General features: G+C 35.5%; 2 protein-coding genes across 2 annotated transcripts in view; one reads left to right on the top strand and one right to left on the bottom strand.

The window, feature by feature from the left end:
* CSN5 (COP9 signalosome subunit 5) overlaps positions 1 to 14,029 on the bottom strand; it is a 34,578-nt gene extending 20,549 nt beyond the window's left edge. The window contains exons 1-2 of the mRNA XM_090402081.1: positions 13,754 to 14,029; positions 7,707 to 7,941 (exon numbers count right to left, since the gene is read on the bottom strand). Of these exons, the coding sequence (XP_090258207.1) occupies positions 7,707 to 7,941; positions 13,754 to 13,887 (369 nt within the window). The 5' untranslated portion in view covers positions 13,888 to 14,029. The remainder of the gene's footprint in view (positions 1 to 7,706; positions 7,942 to 13,753) is intronic.
* A 193-nt stretch (positions 14,030 to 14,222) lies between these two features.
* The window catches only part of LOC150101089 (cytochrome c oxidase subunit 5B, mitochondrial-like), a 67,892-nt gene continuing 56,120 nt past the window's right edge, over positions 14,223 to 25,994 (top strand). Inside the window, exon 1 of the mRNA XM_090402082.1 lies at positions 14,223 to 14,428. Coding sequence (XP_090258208.1) covers positions 14,341 to 14,428 — 88 coding nt within the window. The 5' untranslated portion in view covers positions 14,223 to 14,340. The remainder of the gene's footprint in view (positions 14,429 to 25,994) is intronic.

The raw sequence follows: 25,994 nt of genomic DNA, 5'->3' as shown, positions 1-25,994 counted from the left end.
CGAGATTCTGTAAACTTTTTTCATGGCATTTGTCCAAAGGTAGGTGACATAAGAAAGAAAATATTCTGCTTATTAACAATAGCAAAATCCATATTGATGACCATTTGTTAGTCAAGAGGTTTCAAGGTGGTATATAAGTTCAGCGCGTTAATGGCTTTCTGCATTACTTAAGAAAGAAATGAAAAAAAAAAATGGATGGTAAAGACTTGTTACACTTCTGGAAAATTAATTAAATATGGATTAATTTCCAGGCTATAGGGTAGATACTAATGGAAAAGGCAAAAGTAAAAGATTTTTCTGCTCTCTTCCTGCAAAAAGTTGAAGCATTGAATATCTGTATGTTTACAATCACGCAAGGGGAACTTGGCAATATCATCGATGCAAGAATTTGATGAAAAGTAAGGTGCCAGGAGACTAGTTTTTCTGTAACAATGCAACAGACCGTTGGATAAAAGTTATGGCTCACAGAGCTGTAAAAGACTAGATGGCATAACTGCCACAAAATCAATTTTAGTCCTTTCAAAATCAATTCTGGATGTCTTGATGGTTTGCCCACAACTAAATTGGTTTCCATAAATTAAAAACAAAGAGAAAAATTGCAATAACTCGGGTGAAATTTCATTCGACAAACCTTGTAGTGCTCAAGTATCAATATTACAATATTATAGTGCTCAATATTACAAGTATGACCAGTGACCTGAACTCTGATCTCCTAGCTATATCCCAGTGGAGCAAGGACAACCTTGTAAACTTCAATGTCATCAAAACTCAGTCCTGTCTGATCTCTTGCAAGAAAGAGCTCACGTCCCTATCCCTTACACTTTCAGTAATACTGAGATATCTAAAAATGATCAGATTTCTCTACTCAGACTGACCTGCACCTCCAATCTTTGGAGGTGCAGGTCAGTCTGAGTTTTCAACTATAGAAGCTATAGTTGAAATCCACATTTCAACTATAGCTTCTGCTGCCACTAAAAAGCTTGGTGTACTTTTTTGCACAAGACACTACTTCACACCTTCACAGCAACTAAAGCCCAAATCGAAACCCAGCCATGGAATATCGCTCCCATATTTGGGGTGGAGCACCAAAATCCTCTCTGTGATTGCTCGATTCTATCCAGAAGAGATGTGCTATAGGTCTGGTAGCCTTTTGTGTGTGGATCAGATAAAAAAAAAAAGGGGGAGGATTTATGAAAGTCAGGTACATTATGTAAAAAGTGACGTTGAGTCTGGTTATCATATACAAATGAATGGTGCTGTCAGCAGTACATGCAAATGAACCGTGGTATAAAAGCAGACATTCTGAAGTGGTTTTCTGTTTCATGTCTGGAATAAAAACAAGACATTTTATGATAGAAAATTTCTTAGATGTGGCTCTAAGACATCGTCTAACTGATGAATTCAAGTGGTCAGCCATTGTAAGAATAGAGGCTGGCAAAGTAAGGCAGAGATAGCTAGATGGTTGCATGTGAGTGATTCACAGACTGTGGAACCAATTGCAATAGTCACAAACAACATCCTGAAAATAAGTGAAGGCAGGTCATGAGCTACAACCACAGCAGTGCTACCTTGAATCATCTGACTTCATGTCAGCTACAGGAACATTGGTATCTGCTTCCAATGTCCGCAGAAGGCTTCATGAAGGTGCTCTGTATGCTAGGCAATCTGTAGTCTACATGCCTCTATCTCCATGCCACAGGAGAGACCATTTGAAATGCACCAGGCTCCACTTCATCTGGATCCAAGACCAATGGGTGTGGGTACTGTTTACAGACTAGTCTTGATTTTCTCTACAAAGCGATACCAGGCTTGCTCTGATCTGGAGAGAATCAGGAACATGTTATCATCCCTTTAATATCCATGAAAGCAATACTTATGATGGAAGTAGTGTGATGGTTTGGGGCAGCATCTTGTTGGGTGGATGCACCAACTAGGAAGTGCTTCCTAGCAAAACCATGAATGCTGCAACTTACAGAGATGAGGTCCTGAACCCATATGTTCATCCATATGTGATTGTAATAGGGGAGATGTTTACCCCACATGACAATAATACCTGTCCTTATTGAACAAAGCTTGTGGACCAATATCTTAAAAAGAGACTACCGTACATAAGGACCAGCCAGTCGGGTCTCCTGACCTTAATCCTACTGAGTAAGTTTGGGATGTTCTAGGTAGACAATGCTGCATTCCCTGTCCCCTTTCCTAAAACTTTGAGGGATTTAGGAGAGCTGCTTTGCAGTAACGGTTGTTATTATCAAGCAAGTGCCTGGACACCATTATAAACGTCACGGAACATTGGTATGAGTGGTGACCACATTCCTGATTGAGGCACTTTGACAATCTCATTTGACCACTGTCTTTATGTACCCATCTGTTACCGAATTGATCTATTTATTTAAAATTTTTATGGATGTTTTTTTCACATCTTATATCATACTGCTTTTTACCAAATTGCATAACAATTCATCATACAGGGCCTGTATAGCTCAGTGATGCTTGCATCCTCTGTGCTAGGCTGTCCAAAGTTGACTGGAGGAACTTTTTCTAAGCCTTTCTTCGAATGGTTCCTGAGTTAGTTGATCTCTGGCACAGGCAAACAGCATTTTTCTCCTGGAAACTCGTTTTTTTTTTTTTTTTTTTGTCCCATAAACCCAATAAAATCGACCGTAGAACCATATTATTTCAGACAGTAACACATCCTGTTAAGGTTAGGTACCAAGAGAAGGCAGCACTTGTTTGCCCATCTGTTCATCGGTTGCCACCTATAATTAGTGATGTCATGGGCCAGCTATCTCTGATTGGCTACTGGTAGAGAATGAACTGCCTGCCCAGTCTCTGAAAGATAGATAAGGTTAAAAAAAAGGCCTTGTCCACTCCCTATGAGGTAATAAAAGGCTAATTTTATCAGCCTTTTTATTTATTTATTATTATTTAATCATACAGTTTTTGATTTATCATGATTTTTCTTTGTTCTTTAATTTAAGGAAAGAAATGTATTCTGTGCTACAGAATACATTTCACAGAAATTACATAACCTCTTGTAAAGTCGAGGCTTACATGATAGACAAGAATTTATAGTGTTAGTGTTTTGATACCAATCAGAATTGCTTTGATGATGTGTTTCTCTCGAGCATAAACACAATAATTCAATCACAGAAGTCATGTTCATCCTCTTGGTGTTTTTACAATGCCAGACTATGGATGAGAGTAGCTGTGTGAGCCTTGTCATCGGTTCACACCTTTAATTTTTCTCAGAATTTTCATATCTATGGTCTCTGATTAACTAGTTTATTTCTAACCCAGTTCTCATATCCATAAGTTAAAACAGGTCCAAATACAGTCTTAATACAGCTAGTTTAGTATTTTGACTTATTTTTCTTTTATTCCATATAAATTTATTTCCTACCATATCAGTTTTGTTTATCCTGTTGTCTATTTACATATTTAATTTGTCATTTCACTAAAAATTGTGACTAAATAGCTGACATGTTTACTTGCTCTGTAGATTCTAAATTCAGAATGTAGTTGATGCTTTCAGCATAAGTCTTCCAGATTCCTTAACTAAATCGAATAACTATGGTAAAAATTTGCCATGAAAATCAGCAATAAAAAGACTATGCAAAGAAGCAAAGTCTTTTTATTGCTGATTTTTAATGCCAAATTTGTTACAGTAGTTATTCAATTTAGTTAAGGAATCTGGAAGACTTATGCTGGATTTATTTAAATTATAACGTCAACTACATAAGTACAGAGCTGAGTTGAATATCACTGATTTTGATATCAGTTTAATGCCACTTTCTTTCATAATGTGCATATAAATAATAAATAAGAGCAGGGATACTAGGTACCCTTATCTTACATCACATTATTTCCCTGTACCTCCTTCAATTGTAACTGCAGACGCACAATATAAACATTGCTCTGTAAAAAATGTCCTCTTTACATCTTAATATACTTCTCATTTTGAACAGCTTTTCTCTTGCACCTTACATAAGCTTTTACCAATCTCTTCTTCTTCTCTTCCATCTAAGACGGGTTGAGTCTTCTCTTGAGCAGGATCCCCCAGTCTTCTCTATTCCTTGCTGTTCGAAAAAGTTCCTTATATGTTCTGCATCCCGAGATGTTCTTTATTAATTTCAGCCAGGTAATTCTTGGTCTTCCGGGTCTTATTTTTTTCAGTTGGAAAAAGTATTGATTAGCATGTTAGGGAGTCTGTCTGCATCCATGCGTACAGTGTGGCCAAACCATCTCAGTTGTTGTTTTCTAATTTTTTCTATTATTGTCTTTTTATACAATAATTATTGTCTGACTGTGATGTTTGTTTTCTTTTCTATCCAACTTGTTCTGTTTATTTTTCTTAAGAATTTCACTTTAAATGCCAGCAGTTTTTTCTCATCTCTTTTCTTAACTCCACGCTTCTGTTCCATATATGACTGTTGGTATAATTATTGCTTCATATAATTTGATTTTGGCTTGCTTAGATATCTTTCTTGTTTGTTTTCCAGATTTTCTGTAATTTTCCCATGGTGGTCCATCCTATTGCTATTCTGTGTTTGATTGGTTTGAGTTCATCTATTGTTTCTGTTAGTTTTGATTCAAGATATATGAAGTTGTCTACTTGTTCTCCGTTTAGAGTGGCTGAGATGATAGTTCTGTTCCTTCCTATTTTCATCACTTTTGTCTTTTGTATATTTATTGTCATGTCATGTTTTACAAGCTTCGTTTAGCTTGTTTATCAACTTTTGTAGTTCATTTGGGGTTCTTGCAATAAGGACGAGATCATCCGCATATTTGATATTATTTATGTTTAAACCATTGACATTGATTCCAGTCTCATTGTCTATTGCCTTCTTTACAACTTCTTCTAGATATATGTTGAATAGGCATGGGAATAATGAGCATCCTTACATTACTCCTTTTTGGATCTCTATGGGTTCTGTTGTGAGTGTGTCCTTTTTAATTATTGCATTTGTCTTAGAGTAATATTTTATCAGAAATTATATTATATATCTGTATTATATATTTGTCTATTGCTTTTTCTAGTAGAATTTTAAGAAGGATTTCTCTGAGAGTCTCTTTTGTCTCCTTTGTTGTATATTGGGATGATCTTTCCAGTTCTCCAGTCATCTGGGATCTCTCCTGCTTGTAGTATTTTATTGAATAGGGTTGTTAAATATTCTATTGATATGCTGCCTCCATATGACCACAGTTCAGTTGGGATAGTATCAATGCCTGGTGCTTTATTGTTTTTCATCTGTATTATTGCGTATCTTGTAAAATTTTTGGGTGGTCATTATTTTCTTCTATTGTTGGCATTGTAGTTTTGTTTCCTTGTTGAAGATAGTCTAAAATGGTTTGACCAGATTTTTCTTATATCTTCAATATTCCCGGTTTCAGTCATCTTGTTGTGTATTCAGTATCATGGAAGACTTTTAGGTTGTTCTGTTGGTATGCTTCTTGGCATTTCTTAGTTTTTTCTTCTAACCATTTTTCTTTGGCTTTTTTGCATAGGCTGTCAACTTTATTTTTTAGTGCTCTGTATTTTTCTCTATTCTTTTCATTGTTTACAAGTATCTTGGCCTCTCTTTTCTCTTCTATTGTAGCTACGATTTCTTGGGTTATCCACTGTTTGTTTATTTTGGGTTTGGTACCTAGAGTGTCTTTTGCAATTGATAACACCATTTCTTTTCCTTCTTCCCAGTATTTTCTGCTGTTCTAGAAGATGGAGGGTTTTAATTTCAAGTACATCTATTCTAAAAATCTACTTCTGCTTGAGCTGTCTTTTAGTTTTGATAGGTTGATGTTTTCTTCTTTTCTGATATTGCTTTTCTTGTTGAATTTTATCTTCACTTTGGCAGTTAATATTTCATGGTCAGTGTCGAAAAGTAGTCTAGCAATGCATCATGGGAAAGGTTGCTACTACCTAGACTGGTTTCAACCTTTACTGAGGTTTCATCAGCAGGAGCTAAACCCATAGAAATACTGAAATCTAAATCAATGCAGATCATGTATTTTCCCTACATACAGCCAAATGGTGTATTACACATTATTAAAATACTCTGGATAAGAAATATTTTTTCCCCCACTTGGTTAGAAAGTGTATTAGCTCAGTGGAAGTGGTGTTTGTACTCCTCAGTGCTAAACTGACTGCAGAGAGAGCTCCATTAGTTCGATTCTAGTCGCTGACTAGAGGAACTTTTTCTAAGCCTTTTTTTCAACTGATTCCCAAGTTAGTCAATCTCTGGCACAGGCAAGCAAGTTTTTTCTCCTGGAAACTTCGGTTTTTCATTCCATCAACTCAAGAAAATTGACCATAGAACCAAAACAATTTCAGATATTAAAAATATTCTGTTAGGGTTAGGAACCACGACATGGCAGCACTTGTTGAGCCATCTCTTCAATACAGTCACTTAAATTAGTGATAGCCTTGGGCCAGCTATCTCTGATTGGCTACCAGTGGAGACTAAACTGCTCACTCAGTCTCCAAAAAGTTAGATATGGTTAAATGGCCTCACCTATTCCCTGTAAGGGAATAAAAGGTGTTAGCTGAGCTGATAAAAAGTACATTTAATTAGACACGAAATTATATTCTTGTTTTAATGCTTTATACAGGTGTAAGCAAACATTTATATGCATGCACACATGCCCACACACATAGGATGATAATCTTAATCTGAAGGTTGAAGCATTAAGTAATTAAGTTCATTTTATCTTAAAGTTATTATTCCAACATGACAGATATCTCCATACTTTTACCATAATGAAGGATAGAAGGAATTAGCTAAAACTTTGCAGCTATCATTACACAAGACAGTCCAATTAGATTTTGTGCAGTTGATTCATAATAACTTGAGTAACTATTTAAGAGGAGACTTTACTCATTATATGAGGGACGTCCAGAAAGTAAGTTCCGTTTTTAAATAATTTCACTGCAGCACTGTGATTGCAATGGTGCGCATGCATGCTGAGTTTGTTGATTCATTAGCAAGGCATTGGTGCCATTTTCAGACATTCTAGCAGTGTGTACACTTCTTTTATTCCCTTGGTGTGTGTTTATAATGTCTAAGAAAATCGAATATCGCCCACTGCATGTGAAATTAGGTCAGTTATCTGTTTCTTGAATGCGAGGAACATTAAAGCAGCTGAAATGCTTACCAGGGGTGTTGTTTTGATTCATGATAATGCCCGCCCACACATGGGAATAATCCCCCCCCCATACAGTCTTACCCTCGTGCCAAGCGACTTTCACCTTTCAAACATCTGAAATCTTTTCTAGGTGGCCGGCAATTTCAAGATGATGACGAGGTCCAAGAAACAGTCAATACGTGGTTTGTGTCACAGGCGGCAACCTTCCATGACAGAGGTGTACAACTCTTGGTGCTCCGTTATGATAAGTGCCTGAATAATGGCAGAAATTATGTAGAAAAGTAGTGAAAGATGTCTACTTTAATTTCCAATAAATTTTTTTTGCAAGCATATTTTTGTTTCTCTTACAGCTCATCGGAACTTACTTTCTAGACATCCCTCGTAATTCATAATCAAAATCTCCAGCTAAACTCATCTAGAAGGATAAATTCAGATACAAAATGTATTTACAAAAATACAGCAAAATTTAAATAACAGTTTGATTTTTTTATGAGGTACTTTTTTTATTATTAGTTAATTTTTTTTTTTATATTTCTCATAGATTTTTCATTATAACTTACATGTTTTGCACTTTCAGTATAAGCTGCCATGTACTCATATGCCTGAGCTTGAGCATTTACCCTTGTTTCAGTCCCCTCAACAGGCAAGGCAAAAGAATCCATTGCTATCATGGTGTTTGCATCAACTTTTCCTAGAAGCATACCCATAACTTCAAGAGTTCCACCTGATCTTGCATGCATTACCATTTTTAACAGAGCTAATGCTGATATTTTGATATCTTTAAAATAATGGGGACTGAAAATAATAAAAAAAATTATAATTATACACAGATATATTCTAAAAATGTTAATAATTATGAGCATAAAATATGAGCATAATCAATGCAGGATTAATTAAAGGGCTTCAAATATCTAGTAAATTGCAGTCATTTTCTTACACATGATCTGAACACTGAATGAGATGAATAGTTTAAACGTGAAGTCATTGAGAACGAAGAATCATACATAGATCTAGTCAGATTGTTGGCTGAGTGGATAGCGTCTCCACTGCTGGCTACTGGATTTATGGCAGAAGCAAATCAGGAAATGGGACCAGTGCATTATACTGTTAATTGCATGAGTTCTGGCCGGTTTGTCCATTTTGAAGGCTGTTTTCTAGCAGAATAGCATCTCCACTCTGCAATGCATGCCAGCTGTGGATTTGAATTCTACCATAGACATGGTATCTGCAAATGTCTTTATGTAGTAGTAGATATTGTTGGGCGGAATAAGACTGCCACCCTGTTTTTTTAAGTGGGCTGATGTGGCTTGAATAAGTACCATGTTTGGCCTCTAGAGCAGGGAACTGGATCTGGATTTATCTAACTCTAAGCCCTTATATATATATATATATATATATATATATTGGGTGGGCCAAGGTTTTTATTTCTATTAATATATATAACTTTTTTTTTATTTTTATATAGTCTCTAAATCCTAAATTTCTAATCCATTTCAGCCCTCCAATAAGTCAAGCAGTAGTCTCACACCAGGTGATGAAATTCATCTCCCAACTAAATACCATAACAAATATTCAGGCCCATAGCGGGATTCAAACCGACAGCACCTGTCGGTTGGAGAGTAGATATGTCAACTACTCAGTCAACCAGGCTGGTGAATTTTAAGAATGATGATAATTTAATAATTAAAAAAATAACTGCTTATTCTTTAAATAATTAATATTTGATATATAGAAATGGGATATTTTCTCATTTCAGTATTATGGAAAAAAAAAAGATAATTTTATTGAAAGCTCTAAGTGTCCCTTCTAAATGACTTGTGGACCAATGGTAAGGACATGTGATAATTACATGCTTATGACAACATGTGCTACATAGCTGTCACAAACTGCATAAGGAACACTAAATGCAATCGACCTCTGAATTTCAGCAAATTCCTAGTGTGCTTTGTATATATTTAGCATTTTCCCAGTATGTATGGTACCTTAATATGCATACAATAAACAATAATTTGTAATTAGATGACCTAAGGGAAACCAATCCTCTCTAGTTAAAAAGTTCTCTACACTTATTCCTTTTGAAGAAGACAAAGTATATGCTTGTTCATTTCTCTGGGATTATCATAACTTCTGTAAACTTTGGATGGAATGAGAAGTGAACAGAAGAGAGGAGCACAGATATTACACTGCCTTTCTTACTTGAATTTTGCAGACCATGCTTCTGCTCACTAATTATTTCTAATTTATAACTGTTATTAACACTACAAATCTGAATGTCATTTCAAGGTATTCTACAAATTCTTACTCAGCTAGTCTAATATACAATAAACACATGCATATAGTATATATATATATATATATATATATATATATATATAACCTATTCTTTATATTTTGGAATTTAACCACTCCTTGCTGACTGACCTCACATCTCCGTCTATTATATTTCAAGTCTCTATGAATGTAAACAGCTTTGCTATTTTTTTTTAAATTATCATGAAAAAAAATCCTTATTATTCAGGACTTCTATGAAGTTATTCAACTCATTATTAGATGCTAACTTCGGTCATGATGTCTATCATGCCACTCCATAAACTGTATGTACTGTCTGCACACTCTACTATCCTCACAAACAATATGTTCTATGCACCCACTCCCTCTACAAAAATAAAAAATAATAAAATAAAATATAAATAAAAAAATAAACTACATTTCACTCTATTATTCAGTACTCTCTTATGCAATTTCTAGCAGGGATGGTCTCTCACTCCTTCCTCCTTTTCTACTATAGAAATATCTCATCAGCTATATCACCCTCTTCATCTTTTATCTGCCAAACTTTGCAGATTACAAACCCTCAGTCTATCCTTATAACCAGCATTCCATGGTACTATAGTTTTTGTTACTGCCCTTCAAATGTCAGTGACCAGATCATGCTTAGTAATCATGGCTTACACACTCTACTAGGTAATCAAGAAGTAAGGTATATGGAAGAGTATTTATAACAATCAGTTGCATGAGAAGTACAAAGAGCAAGCGAGGAAGGCGACTCGCTTGATAAGGGTAGCAAAAGTGCAGTATGAGCAGCAGTTAGCTAATGCACCTACAAAAAATCTTAGGGAATTTTTTTGATATGTGGCCATTATAGAAAAAAGAATAATTATGGAAGGATGGCATTGATTGGTGAAAATGGAGGAATGATAATCGCTGCAGAGGATATAGTTGAGGTATTTAATGAGCAATTTATAAAGGTATTTCATTCTTGTGAATGTGACATCATGCAGAACTTGAAAGCAGTGGAAAAGAAGGAGGAGGGACTGTTAGTAAGCGAACAGGAGGTATATGAGGAATTGAATAGACGATGTAAATAAGACCTTGATGCTATTTCACCACGTGTTTTGAGGGAATGTGCCAGAGAGATAACAGCTTTTGCATATTTTTTCAACATGAGTCTCTCACTGGGTCAAGTCCCAAAGGAGTGGAAAGAGGATAATATTGTTCCAATTCATAAGGGAGGTGATAAGACTATGACTTTTAATTATAGGCCAGTCTGTGTGTCTGGAGTTCTGGTTAAAGTGCTAAAGAGGTTAGTTAGGACCAAGATTCAGAATTGGGTTGACAATAGATAAGTACTCTTTGGTGGCCAGCATGGGTTTGTTAAAGGAAGATAGTGTTTTAACAATCTGCTTGCTTACTTATAATAAGGTGACAAAATGCATTGGATAAGGGTGATACATAACTGTGGAATATTTAAATTTTGCAAAGACCTTTGATAAATTTCCACATGATGAGATGGTAATTAAATTGGAATGGATGGGGCTAAACAGTAGACTAGTTCGTTGGATTAGAGATTGGCTGTCTGATAGGTATGAGTTGTCTATGGAGAATCCCAGAGAAGGAAAGTTACTAGTGGTGTACTCCAAGGATCTGTTTTAGATCCATTACTGTTCAATTTGTATGTAAATGACATTGAGAGAGGTCTGAACAGTGATATGCAATTGTTTGCAGATGATGCAAAGGGATGAACTATGAGGAGTAGAGCAGATGTTGTGGTCTTACAAGAAAGACTCCAATAGACTGAGCGAATAGGCACAGGAGTGGGATGCCAGTTCAATGTTGTGAAATGTGAAGTTTTGACATTTGGGAAGCAGAGGTGGAATGTTGAGTACACAGTTGGTGGAAATATCTTGGAAGAGGTAGAGGAGATGAGAGATCTGGGAGTGATTGTGGATAAGGACCTAAAATTTTGCAGACATATTGCTAAAATTGTGAGAACAGTATAGTGGATAATGGAATGATGCAGAGGGCACTGACTTGTAGAAGTAAGATGTTATGGTTTCCTTGTATAAAGCTTGGATCAGGTCACATATGAATTACTGTGCACAGATTTGGTCGCTCAGTTTCCAAAAAGATGTACTGAAAAAGTGGTTTCTAAGTGGTTTCTGGTCTCTGAAATGTTGAGTATGAAAATAGATTGACAAAATGCAATTTGCAGAAATTGGCAGGTAGGAAGAGAAGAGGGATATGATCAAGACATAAACTGATGAGGTTATTACCAGATTAATGTGGGGAAGGTTTTGCATAAATTGGTGAGAGAACAAGAGGGCGAGGAGCAGGTTTTTTTGCATAGAGAGTGGTGAATGATTGGAATGCACTGCCCAAGAGTGTGGTGAACTCTGAGATGGTGAACATATTTAAGGCACAGTATGATAAACTGTGCGTGTAACAGTGGGACATCCTGTGATGAGTCTCTTGATTCCATGGAGGTTTAATAATAATAATTCATATTTATATATATATATCTTATGCTTCTTTTCTTTTCAATGCATCCAACAGTTTGCATTTTTTCTCCACAAAATAATTAAGACCCATTTTTTTGCAGGACAACACCTGTCTAATCACTAAAAGTGCATCTGCATGCACTTTTAGTGATTAGTAGTGCCAACCTGCAAAAAATTAGTTATTGTTGCAGATGCTGTACTACTAGTTTTAGCTATTCCTATACATATGAAATTAGAACAATTTGATTTATATGTGGCTTTTTTGCATAAAACCACATAAAAGATAGAAAAAAAAACTGATAAATAAATCACTGTGAATTTTAACTTATCAAATTAGTTTTTTGAATAAACAGCTTTAAATTCAAATTTAACAAATACTGATCTTTACTTTCATATTAAAGTCATCATCTAATATTTATACACACTTCACATTTTTATATGTGAAGGATAAAAAATAATGGTAAAAAATATTTATCATGTAGTGTTTATTCTTTTTTTTTTTTTTTTAAAAAAAACTTCACTCATCAGTATTTCTCCCTGTCATCTCTGCATACCTACTACAGGTTTTAGAGAGAGAGCTGTAGAGCAGGTGCCCTCCCTCAAAAATTAAATGGACGACTGCCTGGAGGTGTCTAATAATAATAAAAAAAATAATAATAATTCTTCTCTAAACATGATTTCATTTTGTTTATATTAAAAGTTTTGTTGTTGTTTCCACAAACTTCTAAAATCCTACATCAACAATACAATGCTTTTCCAATTCTATTTTTCTTTAAAAAAAAAATTTTTTTTACTCTGTTTGCCATAAAAGCTATACAATAAATACTGGTTTGACATTTCCGTCTCTTAATTGTTTTCAAGAAGGATAAACTGATAGTGAAAATGCTCACGTGTCACTCAGTTTTTTTTCCTTTTCTTTTAATAAATGAATATCTATCTACACAAAAGTAAAGTTACATTCAAACCATCTAAGCAATTCTTACAAATTTATAAGGGTTTCGATCTTCTATATGGATGTGTCATGTTGATTGTCGGTAACTTTGCTAAACAACAGGTTGAAAGGGAGAGACCATTAGAGGTCATGAACCTTTACTTAGACATCTACTCTGACTGTTGGTAAACTATGCATGAGCTTCTGGAGAACTTTAATTATAGTACTAGTGTGCTAGCCATGTTTCCTCATTTTTCTCTTGTATAATGTATACTTCCAATAAACACCACAGTACTAAGAGAGCATGTGCTCAGGACCTAACAGTGCATTCTCAAAATAACTCATGATACAATTAAACCATTCAATATATCAGCTTCAGATACTATAAAGAATTTATATAGGGTAACAGATAATAGTCTGTTTCAATTTCGTGATAAAAGAAACTAAGGCTATGAACAATGTATATTATGTCAATTAACTGCAATTGCTTTATGGTAGACTTGTTTTTGATTTACCAGACATATCAGTGTTAGAAAAATCTCATTGCTATTAAAAGTCCTTCATAAGAGGATTGTCAAGTGAACGTAATATTCTTCATGATAACTTTGCGGTGTTCATTCCTGAGAATTCACAACCCAGTTCTACTGAGTTTAAAACTAAATAAATATTCTGCATTTTGCAATGGAGCTACATAAGAACATTTTTCTCAAGCTGGAATTGTCTTAATATAATAAAATAAAACCAATGATAACATATACGCACTTGAATTTTTGAACCTGTAATTCCAGGGATTTTTGAAACCTGCATAACGAATTACTATTTTATATTAGTCATGCAGGTTTCAAAAATTATAAATAACATATTTTATAGTTCACTGTCAAAACCTTTTTCAACCTACTCCTTCTCCCAAGGCTTAGCTGTTAAAATGTCTTGTTGCTGTTTTCGATTGTATTTATACATTTCATCCACACTGTGGGAACTTTCAATGTTATTTGCCATTTCCCACGTTTTTTGAGCCATCGAGGAATCCATCCTTAACAGGGAAATGTTGGCAAATTAAAAGTTAAAAATTTTAATTTAACAACATAAACCAAATTCCATAATCGATATAAATATTGTTCGACACAGTTTCACTTCCCTACTCGTTTTTCTCGCTAAATTTGTATATTCAGCCGAGTGATGTCGCTTCATTATCAACACGGGCCTTTAAAAACGATTTCATATTTTATATATTTTAAAACGTAAATAAATAAACTTTGCATCTTTCTGTGATTATTTGAACTTCAACAGGATAATAATACTTAATTTTTAAAAAATTATAACTCGATGAAAATCAGTGACGTCACATCCTGAAAAGTACGGTACTTCGGAACCCTACTTGGGACAAATCAAGGTGGTGTACTGCGCTCGTTGCATTTTAGTGTAAAGAGGAGGCTTAATATTTTTCGTGATTATTACGCGGCGTTAAAATACCACATTATAATTATGGCTGTCCCATCAATTCTTGCAGCAAAACATGCAATGAAGATAGCTAATAGATCTCTCATGATCTCAGCACGTTCTATGTGTAAACGTGGGTATTAAATGTTATTTTGTTGCAGTAATTAAAATATCGGTATATATTATTTGTTCATGATACCCTTTCTTAAGTACTTAAGTGAACAGAACAAGCCACTAACGTTCAGTTATACAGACAATATTGTGCCTGTAATTCTTCCCTCCAGGTTAGTACTTAAGATTTAAGAGAAGGCATAATTTTAGAGTGGAGATGTTATTATTTATCATGGTGTGATCTCTCCTCTAATATACCTGCCTAGAGATGTAATACACATCAAAAAGAAACATTTCACTTCAGAAAAAGTACAGTGTAAATTCTAATGTGGAGTCAGTGTATCTCTGCGCAGACTTCTACATATCTTCCTTTCTTTTCCTGTTACACGGCTGTCAGCATTCATAGTGAAGAATTTATGGAGACACAACGTACGTTTTAGAATAATTACTTATCATTCGAGGTTTTAACGAAATGCTGAAACATCATGCAGATAGACAAGAATGATGGATTAATTATTCCAAGAATTTGGAGGACCCATCTTCAACCCGTTTAGCATCCAGAACACTACAAACAGAAGAAAATCTTAATACAAGAGGACTTTAGAAATTGTTTAATGTAGTTATGCCTTTTTTTTTTTTCCACCAGAGGTCAGGGTAAATGATTAACAAACATTTAGATTCATCTTACTTTTGTGTAGCATAGTGTCATTTAGCTCGTATCCTGTACATGTGTACGTTTTCCTGATGATGATGACGACCTCAATACAGAGGTTGAAACGTTGAATGTTATTTTCTTAATGATAAGTAAAGTAATTATTCTAACATGTGTTGTGTCTCCTTAAATTCTTCACTATGAATTCAACGTGTCTTAGTGATGCAACATTAATACCATTGTGCTGATCGAGTGGCAATCATCCAACTTGAAGTTACTGAGAGTGGCAGTGCATGATTATAAAATGAAATTGAAATATTACATAATGCCTCCAAGTGATTTGAAATATACATTACATGGAGACTATAGGTTAGTACTTATGAGTTAAATTCATCCATTACACTAATGCCCTCTTTTCTGTAATCGAGAATGGTGTCACCTTTTGGTTGGAAAGACCTAAATTTGAGCCCTATCCAGGATAAGAGGAACTTTTATAAGAACTCTCCAACTGAAGGGGAGTTAGTCTCATCTGCAGATAGCAGTATCTTCCTTCCCAGAAATGGATTTTTTTAACCTACAAAACTGGCAGACTAGGCGGTGAACACACAGTTGATATAATACTTTTCGTTGCAGCCTTAGTTCAGCCAATAATCTAACTAATGTCAGCCCTTTTCATTAATACTCCTTCACCTGCAATTCATTAAGTAGTGGTATATGTTCTTCAATCTTTTTTGCTGGCCATGCTTTTACTCAACTTTCAGGAATGTCATGATTTTGCCTTTTAATTATATTAAAAGATTCTTCACCATTTATTTTCTTGCTGTTTACTAGACTAACATCAAATTTAGTTGGTTTCAAAATCTGGGACATGACCCTGTAGTGGAGAGAATATCCAAGTAACAACTTCAATTATATGACAGCTCAGGATGACACTAAGGTTTGTGTAAATTGGCAAGTTAGGAAAATACAGTATGAGAAGTTTTAGGTCATCACACTATATGTTAGTACTTATTAAAGAATATAAATTACAAATGCAATAATTTAAACTTAATTTTGTGTAGGACTGTCATTTTGTCCTGTATACTTCTTGAACATATCAAAAAATGATTATAAATCTTGGTAGTTACAATGGTTTTAAGTTTTAATTTTAAGTTTTGCTTATGCTGGTTAATTAATACTGTAATTAATTGCTTTAATTACAGTATTTTCTTATTTGAAACATTAATTTTTATGAATATAGCTTTGTAAAATCTTAGTAATCAAATTTGATTAAATCGATTCATAAAGTACTTATGGTAGTTATTTATAAAAATTATCAAGGGAAAGAGGCACAGTACAAATGTTTCTAGGCTATGTGGGTACTGTCATATAAAAATTAGAAACTAGCATATAAATATTCAGAAACTAGCATCTTAAGCAATTATCATATTCGGTATTTTGCAGCCATAATGTCTTGGTTACTTATCTGATCTAAGAATCATCTCTACTGTTTCTTTATTTTCCTTAAAGAAAAACAAAACAACAGTAGAGATGATTCTGCTATTTCTTTTCTACCACACACCAAATCTGTATGGTTAGTGTGGGCTGGTTAATCAACAGTAACTGCCCTATCCACGTACCTGGTAATTATTTTAGTAATGTTCTCTCTCTCTATTATGTTTTTAGAACACCAGTCTGTCTTGCTTCATCCTTTTATCACTGGTTTCATCTTCATGCTATACATTTTATATGGTATATGTGGGATTGTTAATCTTTCAGTTTAAAATATAAAATAATATACCTAACAGCACACTGAATTAGCATCCATTCTTCCCTCTCTCCAACATACTAATATTGGAGAGAGGGAAGAATGGATGCCATGAATTTTTTAAATGTTCAAGAAGAATGGTCTTCTTGAACATTTTAAAAATTGGATATTCTCCCTTCAGATTATTCATGATATATATCATTAATACACAGATAAAATAATATCAGTCCGGGGACAGAACCTTGTGTAACTTCACCCAACATTTTTTGAAGGCAGTCTTTTATGTATAGCTTGGGATATATGAGCACTGCAAGGTATGTCAAATTCAAAAAGAACAAAGAAATGAAGAGTGCTGTTATCAGCAAAACTGTGAATAGAATTTGAGGTTAGTGAGAGAGAGAATATCATTTATGAATGGGGAAGAAAAGGTGTGTGGGTGAATGTACAGAGCACCAGTTCTAGCACTGTGAGAAAATCTGAAGATTGTCATCCACATAATGCATAATGAATGACCAGAGAGGAGTTGGCAACTGGAGAATTTTTTTTGCTTGGTTATGTAATAAATGAAATTGACAAGAAATTATACTTAAAATACATCACGTCCAAACAAAGCTTGCATATGAAGCATTTTAATTACTATGCCACTTTAAGTTTGCTTATGCTTGTGTAAAGGATTAAACAAGAATAAAATTTATCATCTTTAATTTACTTTACAACCAGTAGAACTGTTTCTGATTCAGAATATTGGAATAATTAGGTAATACACCTTTTACTTGTATGTGGGAAATATAGGACTTCTGCATTCCTTATTCTGGCTCTTACTGATGAGACCTCAAAACAGGTCAAAACTGGTCTGGGAGTGATCCTTTCCATAATGCATTGCAGTATACACATTTGAAAGGAAGTGTACTATGCTTTATGGGATATTAAGACAATCGATGTAAAGTCAACAGCCTCTGTATGTAAGCAGCCCAGTTGTGAAGATATTTCATGCAAACTTTGTTTGTTTACACTTGGGTACAGAATTAAACAATACCTTTTTCAACTATAATTTACCTTGAAATTGACAGTTGCTTTGTAAAGAATGGCCATTAAACCATAAAGTGGTAGTTTGGTAAGTAATTGTTTGTACCATACTCAATCAAAATGCTCTGGAAATTTCAAGAGCAACCTCTAATTTTTCCAGATCTTTCCATAGTTGTGTCTGAAGGTGGGTGACATTGGCAAAGTGATTTGCTGTGGATCAAGAGTGACAGAAACATATCATATCGATGGTTGCTGATTAATTGGTGGGTCCTCCAGATGGTGAAAATCTGTTAACATTATTTTTGAGAGAAGTGAGTAGGTGAAATGGGAAGATAGCATAATGATTGCTTTACCATTTCCCTTCTCTGGGATTGTGTTTGAATGTTGGTTTATTTCCTTGCTATAGGACAGAATTCAGATGTATGTGAAAAATTAAAAGATGTTTTAAGTATAGTTATGAGGGTACGATCATCCAGAAAATTTGTTGGTATTCAAACTGTTCAGTATTCTGATATCTTTTCTGAAACACCAGAGGAGGCATACAATGAGCTGTTCTTAGTAATGTGGAGGTGCTTTGCCTTATCTATTTAGGAGTTGAGGAGAAGAATTACGCTTGGAGGGGAGATCTGTCTTATGGTGATATTACAATAGTACCATCTGTATGGTACTATTGTAATATCATATTGTAATTTTAGTTTAGTTGGAGCAGGTATTTGGATTAGAAGTGCAAAAACAGTAATCAACCCAAGTAAAGGGGAGAATAGAAATTGCAGAGGTCATTCTTTTTGGTACTGTTGTCAGTATGTCAGTACACGGGACTAAGTGACTGGGTAAATGATGTCCTATAGCAAAGATACTTGGAAAAAGTTATGGTTTGAGTTATCACTATTTAAGAACAAGGGTTCTGGGAGGGTGAAAGAAGTTTTATCTTATATTCTGTGAACTAGTAGAACAATTTATGAAAGGTCATTGCTGATAGCAAATACCTTTTACATTTGTTCCAGTTTGTGAAGCCAGTTTTGTTGTATCACTCCACACACACACACACACACACACACACACACACACACACACACACACGAGAGGCTACAAGACCCTTAGCAAATCAATGCTGTGTGTCAGTAGGAGGCAAGAGAAAAGTAATCTGTTGATATTCTTTTTGAAAGAGTTAGAAGCTATAGTCTTTGGAACCAAAATAATTTAAATGAAAGATGGAAGAGCAAGTTCAGTGAATTGGTAATTTAAGCTGTAAAAAGGATATTGTTCATGTTAATGTAGATTTAGCAGAAATGGGGAAGAGCATGATGGATGAATATTCTGCTGAAGGTTTTGCACCTATGGAAATATCTATAGAGATCTAGATACTTTTTTTCTCTTAATTTCTGATCTTATGAAATTGCACTTCTCCCACAAATGTTTCCATTTATGTAATCATATTTACTTGTCTTAACTGTTTCAACTCTTGTTTTAGATACATAAATTAAACTTGGCTTTGTTAGAATTTTATTATTATTACATGATACCTCCAGGGAGTCTAAAGACTCATTGAGGGGAAGGCACCTACTCTACATCTTTGTCTCTACCAACTATACCAACAATATCTATCGCTTTCCACCACTAGTATTGTCACAGACAATCTTTTGAATCCAGCCGTGGGCTGGATTCGAACCCACAGCCTTTTGGCTGGAGGAGGAATATGCTAACCACTTGGCCAACCAGGTTGGCAAAAAAACTAATATAAAGATTCCTCTTGTCATGACTAGCACTGAACTTGGCCTTTTCCAATCTGTGTCTGTGTGTGTATTTGTCTTAGTTAACAATATAAATTTTATTTTGTCCTCTTGTTCTGTCTAGACATCTTGTTTGCCTGAATCAGTGACTTTTCCTGTATATAGGAACAGTCTCTGTTTATTTTTAACTATGACGGATTGTTTACCTACTGATCACAAATGTTTTTTGCTATTCTATTTTTGTTGAAAATGAAATACTTCTCTTTATAAATTATCTTCTCAAATTCATTATATTTGCTTGGATTTACTATATTAGTACTCCATTTAACTTTTATTTATTTTTATTTTTTATTTTTGGTTATTTCATCCATTAAAATATTGAACAGTAGTAGACTCAAAGAATCATCCTACTAATTATTTTCTTCATTTCAGTTTCTTTTGCTTCATTATTGAATTGCATTAATTGTGATTTTAAGTACTATAAAATAATGCCCCTTGATTGGTACCGTTGATTATCACTTGAAGTATAAAAACAAACAGAATTATAATGTACTTCAGTATTATTGTGCTTAGATAATATTTATTTATTATTTATAGATTGTTTGTCATGAAAACTTTATCGCAAACAAGAAATTTATTTGTGTAAAAAAAATGCAAACTATTTCATATGTGTGATTATAAAAGATTTTATTCTTATTATATTTTGATAGTAAAAAAATATTTTTCTTATGTAAGATAAATTAACAGATGATTGTGTGCAAATACTTCGTGTTTAGATCGTGAAATCTTGGTTTAAAAATGATAGCCTTTACAGGTTGTCCCTTCATACTTTTTGATTGGCATTTGTACAGAAGCTGTATTAATAAACGTTTTTGTATGAAATACGGCTTTTTTTTTTTTTGCTATACGATCCCTTTGTTAAAATTTCCATAGCTCACCACTGGGTAGAACCATTGATTTTGACTTGTATTGATCTATTCTGAAGATATGAACAGATTAGATGAACCATTTTTAGTGAGATACCGGCTGAGATAAGTTTGTGTAGGAGTCCGAAATGCCAGATTTTGTCAAATGCTTTGGATAGGTCTAGAAAAACAGCTCCTGTGCACTGGCACCAGTTATAGCTGGTGGTGATGTATTCCACAAATCTGTGGATTTGCTGGGTAGTACTATGGTGTTGCCGAAAACTGTTCTTTAGGGAGGATGTTTAGGTCGTTTACTGAGGTTTGGAGTCATGAGAGGATGACCTTCTCTGCAACCTTACCCAGGTTGGAGATAAGACTGATTGGATGATAATTTTGCAGTAGGTGTGGGTTCTTGCGTTGCTTATGTATAGGGATTACATCAGCCAGTTTCCAGGTGGAAGGAAAATAGTGAAATCTTAGGATTGCATTTATTATAATGGTCAGGTGCACTACAGCTTTTCAAGGCAACAGCTTGATCACCCTGTTTGAAATGCCGTCTGGTCCAGGAACTTTTTTGTTCTTTTAAGTGTTTAATGATATTATATGTTTCACTGGGTGATGTGGGTACAATGTGGTCAGTACTGGTATCAGGAAGTTTGAGTGAAGGTCTGACCTGTCTGAATTTTGTATATGTGATTGAAGTCTAGATTTCCATATGCAGGTTTGCGCTGCTCTTCCAGATTTCTTGCCATGGCCTCCATCTTGTCTGCATCAGTGTGTACAAGGCCCTGGTCAGAGAGTATTGGGGGAAGAGATTTGCCTTTGTATTTGATATTTCTTAGTAATTTCCAGACAGAGTGATCAGTAGGTGAGATAGAGCTAACCTTTCTTTCAATAGATGGTCTCCCTGAGTCTTGAGTGCATCTCTCACAGCCCCAGTAAGTCTGTTTAGAATTGTTTTATCTTGTGGTGAACTAGTGTTATGAAATCTTTTCCTGGCTCTGTTTTTTTCCCTGATCAAGTTCATAATGTCTTCAGGCAGACGACCAGGCTTGTGGACAGATTTGTAGAAGGTGGCTACCGTTATGGCAGAGTAAATTAGTTGGGAGAGGCTGATAACTGCAGATTCTATATCTTCTTTTGCATGTATGTGAAGAACAGGGCCAATACTTGAGCACTTCCGACAATCTTTCCCATGATATATAGGAGTGAGGGGGAGGAGACAGGTATTCTCGTCTTCCCATCTGAAGTAGTATTGGGTTGTGATCAGATGACAACTCATTTAATGATCTTAGGCTGTATTGAAGTTTAATGTCCCGCAGGATAGCTATATCCAGGATGTTCACAGTTCCAAACGTACTAAGATGAGTTGGTTCGGTGGGGCCTGCCACAACAGCATTGTGTGATCCTATGAAGTTGGAAAGGATGCAACCATTCTTGTTGGTGGATCTGCAACTCCATGCAGGGTGCTTGGAGTTTAGATCCCCGGCTATAATGGTGGGTTCTCTGATGCATAAGATGGCATTTAGGTCAGAGTGTAATAGAGTTTTTAGGGGTGGGTTGTAAGCAGAATAGATTTTCAGTCTGCCAGCCGAGCTGGTGAACACCTCCACACCCGTGATCTCAAGATTAGTAGTTGGAAGGTTGTTCACAGAATTGTGCTTGATGTAGTTCTTAATGAAGATGGCAGTGCCGCCACCACCTCTGTAGATCAATCTGTCATTTCTGTATAGGCGGTAACCCCTTATTTTAGGGTTATCTGAGGGTCTTAGATGAGATTCGCTGATTAATATAACATCTGGTTGATATCTGTTAGTGAAGTCTTGAAGCTCCAGAATTTTGTTTCTTAGGCAATTTGCATTCCATGCAATGATCTGAAAAAAGGCTGGAATAAGTTTGTTTCTACTCATCAATTAGCGCTGTGAGGATGACCTGTGTTTCACAGAGAAATCTTTTGGTGGAGGTTGCTGAAGGGTTGTTTGACAAGCTGAAGTCTTGTAGCATGTTGGCTAGAGAGGCTGTAATAACAGCCGTTAGGTTTGTAGGTGCTCGTTTGTTTGTACGGGCCACGTGAGCATAACTTCTTGTTCATTCCATCTTTGAAGGTCTCTGACTTTGGATGCTGAGCCTCTGGCTGTGGTGCAGGGGCCTCTGGTATTCTTGTACTAGAGGAAGAGGACTGTTTGGCTGATTCTGTCCGTCTATTTTTTGGGTGCTGAATGCATCCCTTGTAGTTGGCAGAATGGGGGCCACCGCAGTTGGCACATTTAGCCGGGGTTATTTTTGGCTTTGTGCAGATATTGGTTGGGTGGCTGTTCCCGCATTTCTTGTACTAGAGGACTTTTTCTTGTACTAGAGGAAGAGGACTGTTTGGCTGATTCCATCTGTCTATTTTTTGGGTGCTGAATGCATCCCTTGTAGTTGGCAGGATGGGGGCCACCGCAGTTGGCACATTTAGCCGGGGTTATTTTTGGCTTTGCGCAGATATTGGTTAAGTGACTGTCCCTGCATTTCAAACATTTAAATTCATCTTTACATAATTTCTGGGCATGCCATAGGTACCAAACTTTTGATATCTATGGCACTGCCCAGAAGATGCCCTTTTTTCAGAGTTGTTCTGGTGTGACAATGAGCCTGCAGATTGTTTTCAAGTTGTGACTGATCTTCCATAATCTCAGTGTCAACGTCTGTGACACTTGCCGGGAGAAACGTATCATAAAGTTTCACTTTTCCTGGCCAATTTTTGTTAAGTAGTTCACCTAGTCTGATAAATTCCCGATATATTTCTTCAAATGTTGTCTCGTTTGGCTGCTGTTCCATATCTGTCAATGTGGACCTTAAAAAAAAAAAAAAAAAAAAAAAAAAAAAAAAACCACTTACCAGCACTGCTGCAGGACTCTGAACTATTTTGGGAGATACCAAAGTTGATGTAATGCAAAATTCATAGATTTTCCATATACAAGTAGAGAAATGGTGTATCACCTTATTATTAAAATACCCTGAATTATATTCTTGTTATGTTCTCTGCTCTTGTTCCCATTGATAAAACCTCAATAAAGGTCAAAACCAGTCTCAATGAAATAGCATTATACATACTTGAAAGGATGTGTATTTTGCATTATGGGACACTAAGGCAATTAATGTTAAGTCATCTTCCATATACAGATGCAAACTTTGTTTATTTACACTTGGATAAAGGATTAAACTAAATTTATTATAACAGGTTTTAGATCTTGAAGAATGTGCAGAGAAGCAATATTTGTAGTAAACCACTAACAGAAAATCAACAGAATATAACATTTGAGTTTTTATGTATTTTAGATTTATATACAGAATATCATCATTATTATCATTGCGTGACACCTCCAAGAAGATCAAGGACTCATCGTGGGAGGGTACTCCACTCTGCCTCATATATCTAACCATATGATACAAGATATTTTAAATTAAATTGAACTTGGCAAATTATATTCTTGTTTATTATTATTATCATCTGACCTCCATGGAGTCAGAATTATCATGGGAGGGTACACACTTTTGCACACAATGCTAATTCAACCATGCCTTAAACTGATTCAGTGTGTCTACATTGACACAACTCACTCAGGCAATGCAGTCCACTCATCAACCACTCTCCATGCAAAGAACCTGCTCCTTACTTCTCTGCATACCCTCCTTTTACAATTTCCAATGATTGCTTCTTGTTCTATCCCCTCTCCCATTCTATGAAATACAGAGCCCATCAAAAAAATATATACACACTTTAGCAAAAGAAAAACCTGTATAAAAATTTTAATACTAAATTTATATTAAGTTACCTCTGACTTCTACAATTACACAAGGTGTTCAAAGTGGTTACCATTAGCATCCAGACACTTATTATTACGGTGAACTATTGCTTGGGCAATGTTGGCCAAAGTGTCCAGTCGGATTGCTGTGCATGCTGTTTCAATTTCTTTCCAAAGGGAAAGAAATTGAAACCAGTGTAGCTGGTTTTCAAGGGTGTTAAATCAGGAGAACAGGGGGGGACTCAACTTCACCTCTTCATCCTATCCATTGTCCCTGCAAATGCTCACTGAGGTAAGCTCTCATGTCTCGGTGGTAATGTGGTGGTGCACTATCTTGTTGGAAGAGAAATTGATCACCATAAAGTGCATGAATGGCATGTGAAATGGATGTGCGTAGCATGTCTAGGTACACTTGACCAGTACCTTCAAAGAAGAATGGTCCTATTAAACCCCTAGATACCAATCCACACCAGACATTGAGCCCTGGTAAATTGACTACCTTGTCCACATGAACGCTTGGATTTTCGAGAACCCAGTAAACACAATTATGCTGATTCACTGTTCCATTAAGCTTAAATTGTGCTTCATCAGACCAAACATCTTCCTCACAAACTCCTCATCTACGATGTGTTGAAACCACTCACAATACTGCATTCTTCAATCAGGATCGTCTTCATTCATTACATGTAATAATCTTGGAATGTAAACTTTCCATTTAGCTGCTTTAAGAATATACCATATGCTTGCACTGCTAACTCTTGTCTCATGTACACATTGTGCGGTAGACTTCTGTGGTGAGCGTGTAAACTGTATCAACACCATCATACCTGAGGAAGCAGGACTTGTTGCTGTGTGAGGCCTTCCGGATCTTCCCTTCTGCACATCACACATGGTACCATGGGTCTCAAACTTATCACAAATACGTGCAATTGTCAGGCGTGTTAGAGGTTATGTTGCAAATTCACGCCTCATTGTCGTTGAACTTCACCAACATTCTCAAAATTCTAAAATGGTCTTGCATTACTCGAACGAGAATCGTGCCTCGGCCATTTTGTTTGACTGTCCTACTGGTCTTGTGCTGATGCTACTATTCATGTGAGTAATGACATCTTTTGAGAGAACGTTGTACTACATATTGCTAAAGTAATTTAATACAACTTCGAAAAAAGTCCATAGATGGCATCTGTTAAAGTGTGTATACATTTTTTTGATGGACTCTGTATATCTTCCATATCAACCTGATAACAACCCTCTGACTAGCTTATATGTCTCAATCATATCCCCTCCCCCTTCCTCCTATTTAAGGAAATTCATTCTAAGTTCATAAAAGTTTATGGGCACTCTTCTCCTTCATTTTCGGCAATTATGAAATGCTCTGCCGGGTTTTAATGTGGACGTGCCAGCCTCAAGATGATTCACGTCAAGGATGTTCAAAAAGTGAAACAACACCAGAAATCATTGATCAAGTGCATGATATGGTATTGGATGACTGGCGAATCAAAGTGTATGAAATTGCTGAGACTATAGGCATTTCAAAAGAACGTGTAGGATATATTTTGCATGAAGAATTGCAAATGAAAAAGCTTTACACAAGATGGGCGCCACACTTACAGCAGATCAAAAACACACTCGGATGAAAATCTCTGAACAGTGCTTGGAGCATTTTAACAAGAATAAAACTGATTTTGTGCATCAATTTATTACTATGGATGAGGCTTGGATTCACCATTACACACCAGA

Source organism: Typopeltis vanoorti, chromosome 12 (assembly GCF_054136105.1).
Source record: "Typopeltis vanoorti isolate ZY-2024b chromosome 12, IOZ_Tvanoo_1.0, whole genome shotgun sequence".
NCBI lineage: Eukaryota > Metazoa > Arthropoda > Arachnida > Uropygi > Thelyphonidae > Typopeltis > Typopeltis vanoorti.
This window is presented reverse-complemented; position numbering and strand designations above follow the sequence as displayed.